The sequence below is a fragment of the Melanostigma gelatinosum genome (assembly GCF_949748355.1).
Source record: "Melanostigma gelatinosum genome assembly, chromosome: 1".
In the NCBI taxonomy this organism is placed as follows: Eukaryota; Metazoa; Chordata; class Actinopteri; order Perciformes; family Zoarcidae; genus Melanostigma; species Melanostigma gelatinosum.
The window spans coordinates 21,343,130-21,361,716 of NC_136634.1; the positions used below are offsets into that span (position 1 = coordinate 21,343,130).

Consider the following 18,587-nt stretch of genomic DNA (forward strand, 5'->3'; position numbering starts at 1 on the left):
AAAGAAAGCTTAATTTGGCTTGACAGGGAAAAACGTCTCTGTGTGTGTGTGTGTGTGTGTGTGTGTGTGTGTGTGTGTGTGTGTGTGTGTGTGTGTGTGTGTGTGTGTGTGTGAGGGGAAAATATGTAGAAACGGCCCAACCACAGACTTCCTCTGAGAGAGAACCATGTCAACCCCCACATCCATTTACTAACGCACACACACACACTCATGCACTGCTGCACACTGTGAATAAGAAAAGGAAGCAGCATGAAATGCGCTGGGAATTCAGACTCTTAACCAAGTCCAAGTTCAGTAAAGCAGCTCTTTACTTTAGGTCTACCTTGTGGGAAAACTTGTGTTGTACTGATTTGTATTCATCTGCCTGCGATACAACTGATGAGCAGGCTACATTGCAGTGGTCGTCATTCTGTTGTTAAGAGGTTAAAAACATCTGGACTTCAATATAAACTACTCCACTACATTTATTATGACAGTTATAGCTAATAGTTACTTTGCAGATTAAGATTTTAAACATTTGGAAATACGTGTGTACATAAAAACATATGGTAATCTTATAAAATATGATGATGCATTGGCAAACTAACTTATTCAAATAATATGTGGAGTTTGCTTGTAAACTAACAAAAGTCATGTTCAGCTTCAGTGCTGCAGTAAAACACATGGTGTGTTTCACTGAGCTCTAGCAAACGTGCTGAATGTATTTCCTTCCACATTTAAAATGTTTGTTTGCGTCACGCAATGAAGCTGTTCAGGAGGCTCAAGGTGACACTTTAAGATACTGAATGTTGTTTTTTCCTGTTAAATTACAATTCTGAATGCAATCCAGTACTAGCCTTGAATATTTAGATGATAATTTGTGTGGACAGTTCTCTGCATCACATATTTCTGAGATGGGATGAGCATATTGCAAAATGTCATGACTTCAATTTAGGTGATTTTCGTGTTTTTAACCTCATCAGAAGTACTTATTGTTTAAGGTAAGTCACCCCCTAGGGATGAAAGTCCTTTGAAAGGATGAAGTTCTAAATGTAAAACATTATTTCATGTTTCTAAAAAGATACTTTTGGCAGTTGCAAAGAATTTACTTGACAACAGCAACCAGCTGCAGCCTTGTGATTCACTGTGTATCATGTTTGAGGTCATTCACTGGTGAATGTCTGCATTTCTGTGAAGAACACAACTTTCTAATTTTCTTCCATTTTGAACCAACACAACTGCTGAGCAAACACCTGAACACACTGATACAGCCAGCCTTCAGCCGGCGAGCACATCTCTCCTTTTTGATCTCGACATCTCCAAGCTACTGTAAGTACTTCCTGCGCTGTGTGTGTGTGTGTGTTGTCAGACAGTGTGTGACGCAGATGCAGAGGGATGTGTTGGCATAGTGCCTCTCATTCAGCCTGGTGCCAACCATCTAGTCAGCACAACATGCTACACACACACACACACGCACACACACAGACCAGTGCCCACGAGGTGTGTGAACACAATAGACACCTCTGTTTTCAGCCTCATGAGTTGTGCAGTCTCTCTCTCCCACGCACATGCATGCAAACACACACACACACACACACACACACACACACACACACACACACACACACACACACACACAAGCACACACACCCTTAAATAAACACATTCAAATAAACAGCACAAAGATCTAATCAGGCCTCTTTTAATTCCTCCTTCACCATGACTATCTGACCCTCTTTCATTTTTTACGTCTGATTTATTGCAGTAATTATCTAGTTATTATGTACAAGAATGTTACATCAATGACTGTCAGAGCGTCTGGGAGTCTGTGTGTTACTTTCAAACAGCCAGCATCAGTGTGTGTGTGTATGTGTGTGTGTGTGTGTGTGTGTTATTCACACAATACACTTTTGTGTGTGTGTCTGAGTCAGCAGCCAGTCACAGACAACTCATGCTCTCTCACTCTATTTCTTTCCTTCTTGTATCAAATATCACCAAATACCACCACCTCATCATCCTCCCCTTTTCTTGTCTGAGATTAGAAAATTTAAATGAAAAAAGAAGAAAAAACAGCATTAGGATAGCTACCAGGACAATATGGCACTTAAGTTCATGTCACATAAATCATTCCTGATTCGTGCTCCTGCTCCACAAACACACACGCCGACACACACGCCGACACACAGTGCCTCTTTCACAGTCCACAACAACAACACAATAACCCTAATACTGAAAATGACTCCAGCAAGGACACTTGGCTGGAATAAAAGAGAAGGTAAAAAAAAGGTAGAGATCACGAAGGCGAGAAAGAGAGAGAGAGAGAGAGAGAGAGAGAGAGAGAGAGAGAGAGAGTCAAGGTATCTGCATTTCTAGAGATCTTTTGGTGCTTCCTATATTTTAAATTTCGACTATTTCAACAGCAGAAGTACAGGAGAATTATTGACAATCATGTTTGTGGATTCATCATCTAACATGTAAAGTACATTAAAGTACTGTCGTTCATGTAGTTCACTGCGTGGTGGTGACACAGATGAAATTCCTGCGCCTATATCAATAAAGAGAGCAACAGACAAATGAATAGCAAAGAAAGAGAGAGGGAGGGACAGAGACAATGAGAGAGAAGAGTGTGACGCTGTAATCAGTATGCGTGTGTGTATGTGTGCGTGTGTGTGTGTGTGTGTGTGTGTGTGTGTGTGTGTGTGTGTGTGTGTCAGGTGTGACAGCAGCCGGTAAAGATAAAGCGTGTTCCTCACCTTCTGCTCCTAATCCCACACTGAATGCAGTCTAATGTCTACTGACCTATTGTCTGACACACACACACACACACACACACACACACACACACACACACACACACACACACACACACACACACACACACACACACAAACACCACCTGCTAAAGCAACAGAAGTATAATAGCATGCTACTCTAAACGGCATGATCACTCTCTCTTATTCTGCTCTCCCGCCCTGTAATTATGAAAGCTGCACTTGGAAAATATGCGATAACAATATTACTTGCAACAAATGAACATATACCAAAGTTCTGTCTTTCTGCTGCTTTCAGTAAACAGAAAAAAATGAAATGCAATTATTTCCAACATTCTTTTATTGAACAAACTGAACATTGAACTGAATGCAAAAGGCACTAAAAGAATGATCGTGACATTTTAAAGTGCAATTTTCGGAAACTCTCTTTCAACGAACTCACAAACAAAAATCCCTGAGAATCTGGATTTTCACAGTATGAAAGTTGTCACACGTGTCAGACGAAATAGCGCCAGCAGACAAACTGTAACTGAATACATTGCTACTATATTCAAAGTGCTATTTGCACCGCAAAACAACAACAACAAACGGATGAAGTTATTGCTGAGTAGGCAACATCAGCATGACGCAAACATTTTTAAACATTTTGCAGCGCAAGCTGGAGGTGAAGTTTAATTGTTAGTCTCAAACAGGGCTAGAGCAAGCTACTGCTACATGCTAACTCAACATAATTGATATTTATACACAGGTGGAAAGGGGAGTGGAACATGTAATCATTACAAATGTATTCATTTTGATACATTCTCTGATCGCCCTCTGCTAATATTACTGTACTTTGGGCCTGTATGGAGGTTACTGTGCTGTTGTTAGCCACGTTCCACACAAGTAGGCAACATCCGGTTGGTGACGCTTTCTGGTCACCTTGCTTTCCGCTCAATATTCCATCATTGTTCCTGTCATGCTACAGGATTTCAAGTCAAGATTGGAAATCTGGGAAACTTCGACCCAGTCAGTAACATTAGGATTATGTCTGTGAACCCCTCACACCACAGGCTCATTACGCATACAATCTGTTCAAACCAGCATTGAATCTGGAACAGCCCCGCGATTGTCGGGTAGCGGCGAATCAGACCCAAAATCATCCCAGTTATCCTCTAGTGTGGGCCCAGCGTAACACACACACACACACACACACACACACACTTCACATGACACTTGTCATGGCTGATGTCAAATATGTTGTTTACTTCCAAAGAGTAGGAGCCAGATGTGAAAAGAGCTTCACATGATGTGTGTCATCCTGAAATCAGGTTTTGTCCATTGTGTCCTCTTGTTGGACCAGCTGAGCCGAAAGCAAACTAGTTGCAACAAGGCATCTCATTTTGCTGTTTTATCAGTTTCATGTTCAGAAATAAAATACTGAAGACCTTTGTCAGGTCATATGTTTTCTATTAAAAAGTAATTGTTCACTGGTTCACTGGCAGTTTGAATCTCCATTGTGAGTTGGCCCCAGCCCCCTCTGACTGTCTCTAACTGCCTGTAGACACATAATGTGCATCATTGCCATGCAAAGTTCTCTCCTGGTGTACCGGAGGGCCCAAAACCACGGTTTGTTCCTATAGCTAGGCATGGAAATATCATGCAAATCCGCACACAGGCTGCAGATAGAGTTACAAAACCAGACATAGGGAGGGAGAGAGTGAGAGAGAGAGGGAAAGAGAGAGAGCGAGAGCGAGAGCGAGAGCGACATAATTAATCATTTTTTGTCACTTGTGTGTCTCGTGCTTCCAGTCAACATTGACTTTTCAGTATTTAACGAAACTACCATCATAATAATCATGCTTTAGTTGCCTGGGGCGGACATCAAAGGTAAAAGAAATAGAACATGTTGACAGTGAAAGTTCTGCAGATAAACTCAATATTAACATATCCCTGTTATTTATATTTCCCTTACGGCATCGTGACTAACCAGCTCGAACCTTTCCCCTCACCTGATCTCAATCTATAGTCTGTGTTCTATTAAGGAGAGGACCAGCAAACTCATGTATGTTTAAAGAGGGTCCAATATAAGTACAGATACATAAGTTCACACAAATGTAAAAGTCCAGGTGAGTAGTGTTGCATACTTCAGTCCAGCTCAGCAGACACTTCCTGGAAGAGAGGACTAAGAATACAGAAATGGAGCTGACACACACATGCTGGATTTCACACCAGACTGACTTGTCTCTCGACACAGTTTTCTATCAAAACCCTGCGTCTCTGTTTTCCCTTACACACACACGCACACACACACACGTTTTCTCTGCCTCCACCTTGTATGCGTAAATGCACTTACACAGCGATTCACTCAAACACAAAGACATGGTGCCAACATAAAACACTGGGACGCACACAAAGAGCATATAAACAGAGGACCCTGTCTGTGCCTGTGTTGCGGTGCATTATGGGAGTGGGTGTGGTCACTGATCTAAGGCCTGGAGCAGGAAATATGAAACCCTGTGGGAGGAGACTGTGGCGGTGTGTGTGTTTGTGTGTGTGAGTGTATGTGTGTAAAGGGAAGAGGTTTTATGGTGCATTAATGTCTCTTAACAGTAGACTCCGACTGAATTAAACAAGCTTTATTAAAGTGTACTGAACAATCACTCAGGACGTACGAGAGGTAAAACACAACTGCGCACGCACACACACACACACACACACACACACACACACACACACACACACACACACACAGACTGTCGGATGCAGAGCGACAGAAGCAGAAGGAACCAATTAGTGGTCTGGCTTTGATGATGTCACTGACAAGTCATGCACCGGTGGCACAGCTTCCGTTCATGGGGAAACATAACACCACACACACGCACGCACACACACACGCACACAGACGCTTCATGTTGTTATGCATGTGACAGAGGAGAATCCTGGAGGCTTAAAGCTGATGACTAAATTAGAGGGCAACAGAGGTGTCAGATAAGAAATGAATTTAGAGGGTGTGTGTGTGTGTGTGTGTGTGTGTGTGTGCGTGTGCGTGTGTGTGTGTGTGTGTGTGTGAGAGAGAGAGCGAAATCATTGTCATCTGTAAGAACCTTTTAATTTTGGGGGGATGCATTGGAGATGATGTAACCAGATCTATCGGCAGAATAAATAGAGAACTTGCCTGGAAGACACAATCTGACAAAGTTGCAAACTAATACTAAGAATAAGAACGTCTCCAAATTTCTCTCTCTCTTCACCCTGAAACCCGAGAACTTCAAACTGAAAAGAACAAACACACAGACGTGAATACACAGCTGAACTGGTAGATATCTGGCATATTTAAACAGTGATTTGAACGTGCTTTACAAAGAATGGACTGGTGCTATACGCCTGAGGGAGGATCTGAACTGTCACCACATCATAATCTGCTATTGTCGGTAAACCAGAACATCTTGTACCCATAGTACTGTACAATCTGGCTCTAGCATTTACTGTATTGTCTTGGAAGCGCTCACCTTCTACAAACACTCGTACTGCACGACTGTTCAGATAAGGGTAAACATTTTTAGAACTAGTTGTATTAGGGAACATCTTCAGATAGCCAGATGGATGAGCCATACTTTTTTTTATTCAATTTGTATTCATTTAACACATTTAGTTTTGTTAATGACTGCCCAGTCCTTTACTGTCCTGCCCACAATACAGCTGAAGTCTTAGATCCCTAGGTGTAGCTGTGGCGCTGCACAGATAATAAAATATTTCCACAGTTCACCAACACCTGTGTCCATATTTGCCAAATTTTCTCTTGACTCATATTAATCTGGAACAAGTTTTATCTGCTCGGACAATAATGGTATCTAATGTGGGACGGAGGTTTCAAGACCATAGAGGAAATAACAGTCGGGAGTGACTTCTTGTTGCATTAAAGGCTCATGGTCATTATTATATGAATGAAGACACAACTCTACGGCTAGCGGCTGTGTGAGGTTGCACTTGTAGTAGACACAGCGGTGCTTTGAGCTGAATGCTAATAACACGCTGACAATTACAATGCAGCATACTGATGTCGAGCAGGTATAATGTCAACTATGTTCACTACATCAGTTAAGTTTACTAGCATGCCTATATTTGCAAAAGTATTCATCCCTTAGTCGATCTCCTAATGACCACCAATCTAATGTTTGAGTCACGACCACGAGAGGCCTTGAACATACAGCCATAACTTGGCACCCAAAATATTATACAGTTTGCTGCAGCAGTGTGCGAAATTAGCAGTGGACAGACACAGAGGTGCACACTCACTCACTTACGTACACACACACAAGCAGTTGCATGATTCTCCTCATGGAGATTCTTTTTAAAGAGACGCTGTGTTCATACATATACAGGAAACAGTTTGAGAATGAAAACAGCCCATGAAGTGTGTTTCTGTGCTGGGTTTTTGTGTTTGAGCTTTTTCGTGACAGTCCGCCCTCCTCCATCATGTAGCTGACAGACACTCGTCTGCTTCCCATTCAGTCCCCCCTCCCTACAACCGCTCATCTCTGTCCGTCCTTTCAGCCTCTTTTCACTCTTTTCATTCTTTTCTCTCTGTCTTAGGTTTTGTGTATCGTTTATATGTTTGTGTGTTATGTTGTGCGATGATATGTGTGTGTCTAAGGCTTAGCAATCAGTCTGGCGCCACCATCTCATCAGCATGCAGGAGTATAGTGCACACACTCACTGCACACACACATAGACTCACACACAGACTCACACACATACTGCACATTAAGAAACAACCTTCAACGGTGAAACTCGAGTAATTCACGTGGTTTCAACCTCGTCTACAGTCACATGCTCAAATATGACTTTTCCACCAGTTAACGGTCACTACTGGAGGCAGTTTTTACAGTTCCGAAAACAAATCTCAACCTGTTCCAAGTGTTCATGACCGAAATAAATAGTTTGAGGCCTCTTCCCCCCTGTCACTTTGGTGAAAATGTAATGGGAGTATCATGAAAATGACCAGTAACTCCTGCAGAGCTGCTGTCATGTTAATCAATTTAACATGTTTCACCAGCAGCGCTCCACCCTTGTTTTGTTCATGCGTGGTTGGAAAACCTGAGATTTTCAAAGAGCCTGTTAAAAAAATACTGCTATCTACATGTATATATATATATATGTTTACATATTTAAGTGTGACACATTCTGTGCAGTATACCAGGTTAACTGCATACATTACATTTTCATACATACAAACACAAAGACACACAGAGGAGGTGGTTAGGCAAACGGAAAGGATGGAGTGCAGGATGGAAAGAAAGACCAGTATCTGATTCACATGAAGGACACAAGAAGCATGGCACACAAAGGAAACCACAAACACAAGTCTTTGGATGACAAGAAATGGATGAATGAAATAGGCGAAATGTCTGACGTTATGAAAACATTGAAATGGGTCAGCGATTAAAGAGTTAATGATCACGCAAACCCCAAACCTTTTACCAACAAGGGGGACATGTATGTGAAGAACCACAGGAGGGGCCGGGAGTGAAGCTGAAGTCACAGAGAGCGTTATATGTCAAACCCTAACCCTAACGCTCACTTATGATGAAGGGGATGTGCTCAAAGAAATTAGCAAATCACAGTTTGCCACAGTATGTAGGGCTACGATACAAATTCCAGGGGGAAAGTCAGTTAAGTTCATATCTGTACATTTTAACAATTATATCCAGTGTTTGGATTCAGTTACAAAACTGAAACAATCTAAAATGAGCAAACTACATTTAGAGTGGCTGCTGGTAAACCAGCTGCAGATGCTATAATTCATAGGACTGGGTTAACACTTGCTAGCAAGTTAGCAGCTAACACTAAAATGACCCTCGTCCACAGCTGGCTCCCATTAGCCTGCAATGACACTGAGAGCCTGTACTTCTACTCTTTCTCTCTCTTTCACACACACGATATTCAGTCGCCAAGTTTAACCTGGCTGTGCTTTTGGTTTGGCACCGTCTGTGTTTGGAAACGAAGGCGGGAGAGAGGGAGGAACGGAAGGGGGGAGTGGATGGAGGGAGGACAGGAGTGATTGTGTGAAAGAGGGGAGGGGGGGATAAAAGGAGGGAGGAGAGGGGGATGTACGGTGGGAACGAGGATGTAAGTAATAAAAAAAGAACATAAGGAACGAACGAAGGGGGGGGGGGCAGCAGCATGGATGATATTAAATGTCACAAGAATAACAAACAGGAAAAAGAAAAGAATGTGAATGAAAGAAAAGCTGTAGATAAAAGTAATATGAATAAAGTCAGAGAGGCCAAAACAGTGACCTGGTGCCTCGGTCTCAGTTATAGTTCATGAGCTCGTCTCCTCCTATTCCCCTGTTCCCCATAACTGAAGACAGCAGACCTGATTATTGCTTCTACCCCAGTATTCACATCTATATTCAATGCTACTCCGTATTGCTGTTACACATTCATCTCTAGTAATCTCTTTCTTTGTGTGTTTTATAAAGAAATAGGTCTGACATAAAATACATAATTGAAAAAAGAATCATATTACAATTTAAAAAAAGGTAAATGTTTTTCAGGCTCTACCGAACATTGTGGAAGCTTAAAGAAGAAGAAAAAAGACTTCAAGATAAATAACCATCACCAAGCATCAGCCATGTAAGTGTGTGTAGCTTAGCTGTGACAGTAATTAAGAGAAGAAGTTGCAACGTACACAAGAACTCTGCCACGGCCTGACAGTTGTATTCTACAGGGAGGTCCAGCCAGATCGGAGGGCGGGCTGTGTGTGTGTGTGTGTGTGTGTTTCTTTGTGTTTGTGTGTATGAAATGAAAGCTGGATTCCTGGTGGAGGCAACACTGAAATGTAAATGTACACTCGGTACACTATTAAAGGCTCTGCATTGGAACGACTGCGTGGAGTTGCCCTCTTTCTTCTAAAGAATATTTCTTTTCACTGCACACAGAAACCACATTCTGCCCTCACCTGTCCTTTTTCATACGAGTGGAATATGAATGAATATTACAAGTAAAGACTGAAACTTTATACTTGTTTGTCTTTCGTTGGAGCTGCATGAAAAGAGCATTTCAGATCTGGAGTAAGGTATTGTGAGTCACTGCCAGTATATCATGACATGTTTTGGATATGGGCAAAAAGAGCAGACTGTCAGCACTTTGATCATGATCCTCAGACGTGTGTGTGTGTGTGTGTGTGCGCAAGTGTGTGCACGCTCGGCTTCAGTTCTACAGAAACACTGTGAAACTGCTTTACATTGAAGACTCCAAGCCTCATTAAAACTTCATAGATCTGTGAGCACCGTTGAGGTGACAAAGAAGAAGGTATCGTCTTACACCCACACACACACACACACACAACCCAACACTCTTCGTCCCTGCCATACACATGCATACAGTCTAGTTCTCCCTTTGTCTGCCACACAACACATCAGAAATCTCTTCTGCAAAACGGCCATAAACACAAGCACGCACACACACACACACACACACGCACACACACACATCTCCCAACCATCAGGCCACTTGTGTTAAATAATTAACAGTGTGAGATTAGTCTGTCAGCCTTGGGGCATGGAGGTCCATTGATTTCCCAGAATGCATTTTTAATGAGCCGCCACACGGCATTCATTTCAGCTGGTCAGTGTCCGTGGAGGGCCTTCTGACACACACACACACACACAAAATCCAGGCTTAGCGCCAGGGGAGACAATTAGCATACACATGAGCACAACAGCAGCAGCACCACTGGACTGTACAGCTGATGTCACCTTGACAACAGCAGCAGACTAACATCTTCTGAGCTCTATAAGTTGTTTAACTTTGATCTTGATCAGGCACGGGCACTACTGAGCAACAAACATAGGTGTGGAAAGAAGCTCGGCAGTGATTTCACCTGTGTGATCGGGATCACCACATTTTAGAGTATGCTTGGTGGTACCAGCCACCAGGCACTGCAGACCAGTAAATACCCAGTACACACTGGTTTAAAGGCTAAACTTTGAACAGCAGGGAGCTGATCGCAAGCTGATTGCTTGAATTTGTCTTTGTGGACCTGTGCACAGCCTGACTCACAAATCAACATGTAGGGGCATACATGTTAGACGTCAATGTACACAAAACTAAATACCCGGACTTGCTCAGGACGATGAAACTCAACATTGGCACTCATGAATTCACATGATGTTTTCTGTCTGTGCGTGGGTGTCTGGACTATCATTTTCAAAAAAAAAGGAACTGGAAGCAAAATAGCAGACAGAGATGCATGCGTTTCTCCAAAAGCTGTTTTTTTTCTGTCAAAAGTTTCATATTGTCATGCGTGTTATGAATCAAGCGCGCGTGACTAAAGCATGAGATGGATGGCAAAGATGTTTTCAACTACAACTGATTTTAGAATAAGAGAAGTTGTTTGGTGGGTTCAAGATGCATTTTGGACACACTTAATGAGAAAAATATATATTTGTTTTTTCCAATCTCAATGCTGCAACTCAGACCATCAACAAGATGAAGAGCAACGGAGAGAATATTTGTGTATCTTGCACTCGTCCTACCTTTCCTGTATCTCTCTCAAAGTCGACGTACTCCCTTGCAGGAACCTGCCTCTGATCTCCGTGCAGGTTGGCAGGAAAGAACTGGAGGGAGAGGTTGGTACCTGTGGCTACAAAGGCCTGGAGAGAGACAAAGAACAAAATCTCCACTGAGTTATTTTTGACTGTGATGTACCACTGGTTATTGAAGTTGTTGTTAATGTATTAGCAAACAACTGCACATCCAGCAAACAGGGGGTTACACAAGTCACACGTTTTCTTGTTTTTTGTTGTTTTGGTTTTCCACCAACTTCTGATAAAAAGGTCTCCTGAGCTGCTTCACCTGCCTCTTGCTCTTGCTGTTTCACTCTGAAAAGGTAGTGAACAGCTGCTTGTCTGAGCATCTTAATGGAAAACCAGCTGCTCGCAGTTTTATATGGCGGCCATGTTTGTTGATGTGAGCTGTGAGGTTCAAATAAAGACAATATACAGCTGGAAAACAAAAGAAAATTGGGCTGAAATAGGCTGAAAGCACCGTGTAAAGCTGCCGAGTAGGAGCGCGATTTAGTGGTTTCAGCATTAAGCATAACATTTTATAAATGGTAAAACGACACACCAGTGATTTAACATGTCAAATTCAGTTTACTGTCATGAGGAACATTAAACCGCCTGCAGAAAGCAGTGTGCTGCCTTCTGTGGTTCTGGAGGCCAAAATCCCTTAAAGAGACATCCCGCACTTATTTTCACTCATGGCAAGGGAGTAGGCTACACATGTATTGGAGACTTCAAATTTATAACAGACATTGGTGCTTACCGGGCTGGGAGGATCTAAACAAGGATGCTTTTGAGTAGCATTATTGAAAAGTGTATCAAAGAGCTTCACTTTGAGCTTACTTTTAAGGGCTTCTTTTCATTACCGATGCATCTGCCAACTCTCTAAATAGTCAAAAGAAATACTGGAAAATATCCATTCAATTATTTCCAGAGCCCAAGGTAACATTTTAAAATGGACCAACGGTCCAAACCATAACACCTTTCAGTTTACAATGATATAGATCAGAGAAAAGCAGTAAATCCTCGTGTAGATGTATTTAGAATAGATATGGAGCTGATGTGGGCTTCAGAGTGATTCATCGATTACAAAACAGCAGTTTCTCTCAAACCCCAAACTTATAAAAGTACATTTTAGGAGTTTTATATCAAAAATACAACTTACAGTAATGCAGATTTAAGATTGTGATGTTTTTAGAGGGTTCCTGCAGAAGTTTAAACAGTAGAATATGTGAGTAAGTTTAAATATCTTATTTGGGTGTAAGCCTGAAAGAGTTTACGTTTAATAGACTGTAGTTGTTCTTTTCCTCCTTTCTTTAACCCGTCCGTCCTGTGTCTCTGACGAGCGCTCTCCTCAGAACAAAAGCACAAAGTCAACCATGGCCTGCTTCTTGCACACACATAATAATCACATCATACCGTAAAGCTTTCCTAATTTTTTGATTTCTGTAAAATGGCTTCATTCTCTAGTGGGAGACATTCCTATCAAGATAAACACACACACACACACACACACACACACACACACACTTATTATGCACACACGCATAGAGAAACACAAATAAAATGAAAATCAATAGAGTGCATTTCACTGCTACAGTCAGAAAGTAATGAATTACGGAGATGCAGAAAATCAAGTTAGAAAATGTCTTGTTTTACAGTTTTTCTCGATTGCTAAGACACATTTGTTGAAACGGTCCCCCATTCTCTCAAAACTGGAAACACAAAACCTCATCTTCAAGCACTATTTACAAAACCTCTGAATCCTCTTGCAAAATGAAACTTTCGCCTCAAAACAGTTTTACCTGTGCTCAAAATCAAACACTGCTCTCAAATCATAAACAAAGTGATCAAAATAATATACACCATCAAGCAGTCAGTAAACAATACACCAATAAATAGAAAGCACATTGTTCAAAACATATAGTTCACAGGGAGAAGTAGATTTTTAATCTCAAAACAAATTTCATATGAACGAAAACATGTTCGTTTACAGTAACTCAAAATTGATCAGAAATGACTACTGTGCTTTGCTCTTTGCAATTTCTTTTGTTCTTCCTCCTCCTTGTACCCCTATTTGTAGTACTGTACCCTGCATCTCACAAACGTGTCCTTTGTCTCTGTGATACTGTAATTCTTGTTCTTTCTTGATATGAACCTGCAACCAGTCAAAATCTATTGAGCAGTCAGTACTGTTACTGTAACAAATAGAAAGCACGATGTTCAAGGCCATACAATTTGTTTACGTATTGTACATTATACAGCCTACAATGCACTGTAGGCCTACTACAGTATACAATACTACAGTAAAAGGGACAAAAATCAAAGGAGTCAACATGTCATCAATGTGCTTCTTCTTGTCTTTGGGCTGGGTCAGGCCAGAGCACTTCGTCGACATCACCTTCAACCACCTGTTTGCTCTCTAAACCGGCTTATATTGGTTGTGTCACATCATTTGATACAAGTGAAATCCATTTTGAGTGATTGTGTTTAATCAATGACACGTGTTCTCTATTTCTATTTGATTGTTGCCACTTGTGTTTACCAGTATGGATGACATGTGCATTAGAGTGCAGAATGTGTTTTGAGACTGAGAATGTGTTTAGAGTTTTGCTGAAAAATCTAAGTGAGATCTGCAAATTGTGTTTGACCATGTGAAATAGTTTAAGGTATTGACAACAGACTGCACAATTAGCTAAATGAGTTCAGGCAACTGAGAACTTTGTTCGGCTAATGGGTTTTAGTGTTTTATCAATTGAGAAAAACTGTAATGCGTATATGTGTGTGTGTGCGTGTGTACGTGTGTGTACGTGTGTGTGATGTGTTGTGTTGCGTTTGCTGAAACAGATCAATACTAATGGCATTAGGGCTGCGACTGAGCTGGAAGCATAATATGAATTATGCACCCTGTCAAATCTGAGAAAACTGAATGAAAGAGAAGAAGGAGAGAACAACAGGGAGTGGAAGAGAGGAGAAAGCTGAAAATTACTAAGTGTGGACACGCACACAGAAAAAAGGTCTCTCATTACACACATGGATACACACACACACACACACACACACAGAAACGAGAGCTCAAAGAAGACCCGAGTCATCATTTCTGCTGTATTTGAAGGATTGGATTACAACCATCTGATTCTCATTTGCTGCCTACTACTGCGGGAAAGGGGAAAAAAGAGGGAAGGAGAGGCAGATAGAGAGAGAGATGGAGGGGAACTGGGAGACAAAGGAGGGAAAAAGAAAAAGAGAGGGCGGCAGAGAGAAACAGAGGGAATGAGAGAGGGAGAGGAATGAAGGCAAATAGGGCGATGGGGGTATAAAGGCAGCGTGGTGAATGTAAAGACAGAGCAAAGGAAATGAAATAAAAGGAAGTGACAGACAGAGAGAAAGAGTGAGATGTGAGAGGAGAGGGGGAGAAACCAGAGCAGCATGAAAATCAATAGCATTTGAGAAAAGGACTCATCTCTAATGAGCTGAGCCGAAGATAATTTACTTTGAATTATTGTTCCATTTATCAGATCAATCCTGAACAGTTTAGAGCCGCCCTGTGATTCCAGCTGCACGTCTGTGTGTGTGCGTGTGTGTGAGAGAGTGTATGTGTGTGTGTGTGTGTTGTCTAGGAACTCCTACAGATCAGTGATACTCAGCTCAGCTTCCAAATTGCATTTTTACATGACATAGAAAACGTAGAAAATAAGCCTTTGATTGTAAAACAATGTAAAAGTTTGAATTGTTGAAAATGTTGGACACTATGTGATTACAGTATATGTTATAACATGCAGAATACATACATGTATGTTTAATTTGTGTTCATAAATCCACTACCTTTAAAAAAGAATAAAACTCTGAACAGCAAAAATATTTAGGCAGCTGGAAAACATTAACTTAATACAAAACATGTGTCACTTTGAACAGGCCTTTTATTTATTTACTTCAGCTTGTTCTGTAAATAACAAATTGCTCTCAACTGACATGTAAAATGAAAAGCACTTACCGGTGAGTGAAGCGAACACTTTTTGAATTGACATTTTTTGCTTTTCATGAGAGTCAGTCTGGAATTAGACAAATGTTGACAAGCAAAAGCACTGTTTCCCTCCAGACATGTTTTTAGACACAATAAAACTACTCTGCTCGGAATGAAAAATAAAAATAAATTCAATTACATCTACTTCTTCCTTCTCCGTCATGGAAAAAAGTAATCCTATTTACATGAAAGGTCCTTTCTCAGGCTTTCCACGTCACACTGGAGTAAGTTGTACATTGATGTCACAACGTGCACATCTTAAACTCAATTGATACCAGAGAAAACTTTCCCTCTTCAGCAGATGCAGTGAATAATAAAACAGCCTTCACATCGGTCATTCTGCACAGTGAGGGTCAAACATCTAAGTATAAACCAAACACAACAAAATAAGTCAGTATTATCCTAGTAAATTGCCCGCAGTTTATTTGTTATCTGCTCTGTCTCGTCTTTAAAAAGTGGTCCTCGACCGCACGTCCGAGTCTCGTTGTGTCAGATAGTCGTTCACACCGACCGTGGAAATAGCAGGAGGTCTTTGGCGGCGTCTGCCCCAGAGATAAATCAGCGACATGATGTCACAGCTGCCGTCAAACCATTAAAACCGTGGCCATCAATTCTCACAGAAGAGGCTTATAAATACGGTGAGGACAGACAGACAGACAGACAGACAGACGGACAGATGGATGCATCATGTCCCACTAAAAGATGGTAAAACTAGATGTAACCCCCCCCCCCCCCCCCCCCCCGAGGATGACTAAGACAGCAGAAGTTGCCCTGCCGTGTTTGTGTCGTCTCTGCAGCTAATTCACCTTTTATTGGAGGACATGGTTAAATAGGAAGTTAGTAGAAGAAGCAGCATAATGACAATGTGAACATGCCTTCACTTGCTTTTAAAGTTATAAACGGATCATCACAAATGCTGCAGTCGTTTTTGGAGAGAAAACAAAAAAGGTCACATGGGTTCAGTGGCACTGGTGGAGGAAACGTAGTGTGTTGCGTTCGTAAAGAGTATTTATCTCCTGGCTGTACGGACTAGTTACAGATTAAGATTTTAAAAACCTACAATGGGCATAACAAATATAATGCACTGTTATAGCGTAAAGTAAAGCAGCTAATATAGTAAAATACTGCTGACATGAAAAGTTATAATCCAGTATATAAAAACACAAATCGGACAGAGACAACTTTGATGGCATAGTGGGTACTTAACTTTTATACTTGAAGTAGTTTTGAATGCAACATTTGTTGCGACATTGTGGTCTTGTGATTAGACAGAAGAGCTCACTATAGCCCTCCTGCTGTTGAGAAACATCCGTCAAAATATTGGACATCTGATGATCGGATGCATTTGAGGACGCGGCTCGAGAGAAGTGTGGTTTGAAAATGGAGGGAGACACAAACAATCTCTCACTACAACAACAATCCGCCGGCTGCTGAATGAAAACACGGTGACCAGGTGTTCCTCTTTATGTGGGACAGCAGACTTTTTATTCCTCTTTCCGCTTCCCACGTACAGAGACGATGTCCCTTATTTAGATTGCTAAAAGCCAACCCGCTGCAGGACAGACACTTTTCTAAAAGCCGGCTGTGAAGAAAGCAGGGAAGGCTGTTGAGATGTCGATCAAACTGCCCTGAGGAGTCAAGTGCAGGTTAACCCAGCAACGCCTTTGCTACGCTACGGCCAACGGGGGGGGGGGGGGGGGGGGGGTTCATATTGTCATTATGCTGCTTCTTCTACTAACTTCCTATTTAACCATGTCCTCCAATAAAAGGTGAAGTTAGCTGGAGAGACGACACAAACACGGGGGGGGGGGTTACATCTAGTTTTAGTGGGACATGATGCATCCGTCTGTCTGTCTGTCTGTCCTCATCGTATTTATAAGCCTCTTCTGTGAGAATTGATGGCCACGGTCACCATGAAGTCCCAAGCTCTGCAGATTTAGGATGGATTTATTTAGGATGCATTTATTATGGAGATTACCACAAAGACAAATAAAATACAGCTAAAACAAAGACTAGGAAAGCGACCGGGTAAAGCTGGTGGAAGGATGCATTTTACACATTAAATACAAAGTAAAGCGACAAAGAATGTGTCTCAACCAGCGGGCAAAGCATTGAGCTGCTACGAGCTAAGGGGTAGAATGTTTATTTTTTTTCAGTCACACACAAACATCCTCTTTGTCCTGCATTTGGTTTGCTGATGTCAGATGCAGTCCAACACAACAGGCTGTCGATCTAAATCAACACAACAACAATTGAATAATGAATATGTAAGTGTCATCTCAAAGGTGTTTTCTTAGAGCAACAGTCCAAAACCCCAAAGCTGTTCAGAGAATGCTTTAGATTATTGCCAGAAAAAAAAAGAAAAGAGCAAGATCAATCACTTATAGAAATAGCTGATTCATTTTCTGGTGCTCAAGAGGAAACATTTTGCGTACATTGGTATTTATAGTAGTGCTGACTTGCATTATTGTACATCATACCGCTGTTTGTATCTTCCTGTTCACTCGCTGCATGTCGACTTCCTTCACTACATGTTTCATATTCCAAAATTAGACATGACAGGTGATATTGACTTCAGCTGAGCATGCCTAGGCCCCAAATTACAGCCCGAAGAGTGTTGCAACCGTAAACTGCCCGGGTGATAACATGCGCTGATGTGTTTCTACCAAACAAAGCTGAGATGATGATGATGATGATGATGACTGCAGCTGAATACAGAGGGAAGAAGCCGTGAGCCTGTAAGTGAAGTTAAGCCTGGTGGTGCTGCGTGTCTGATAGCACGTCTACTTCCTTGTGCGGGGACACATCAGAACATCAGCACACACACGGTGTGTCTGTGTATCTGCGCTGTACTGCTGCACAACATGAACTGATGTCAGTGTTCTCATAATAACAGTTCATGTGTCTCTTAAAATGGACTGAGCCTTGAGATTAATGCTCATCACTGAAGGTGGTTTCTAAGTTTAATACATGAGCCAAAACTGAGTTAAGAGGTGGGTGTGCTGTTTAATTGATTAGATAGACAGATAGATAGATAGATAGATAGACAGATAGACAGATAGACAGACAGACAGACAGACAGACAGACAGACAGACAGACAGATAGACAGATAGATAGATAGATAGATAGATAGATAGATAGATAGATAGATAGATAGATATGTATTAACACTACAAATAAAGGAGACTTAAGGAATACAATATCATTTTGTACTCACTATTTCTGACCGTCCGTCCCTGCAAGCGTTCTGGAAGCGAGCTT

At 41.6% G+C, this 18,587-nt stretch overlaps 1 protein-coding gene across 1 annotated transcript in view; it reads right to left on the reverse strand.

The window, feature by feature from the left end:
* Window positions 1–18,587, reverse strand: part of cbfb (core-binding factor subunit beta) — a gene marked incomplete at its 5' end in the record, with an annotated part of 30,673 nt that overhangs the window by 11,510 nt on the left and 576 nt on the right. Inside the window, 2 exons of the mRNA XM_079273215.1 lie at window positions 11,275–11,391; window positions 18,544–18,584. Coding sequence (XP_079129341.1) covers window positions 11,275–11,391; window positions 18,544–18,584 — 158 coding nt within the window. The remainder of the gene's footprint in view (window positions 1–11,274; window positions 11,392–18,543; window positions 18,585–18,587) is intronic.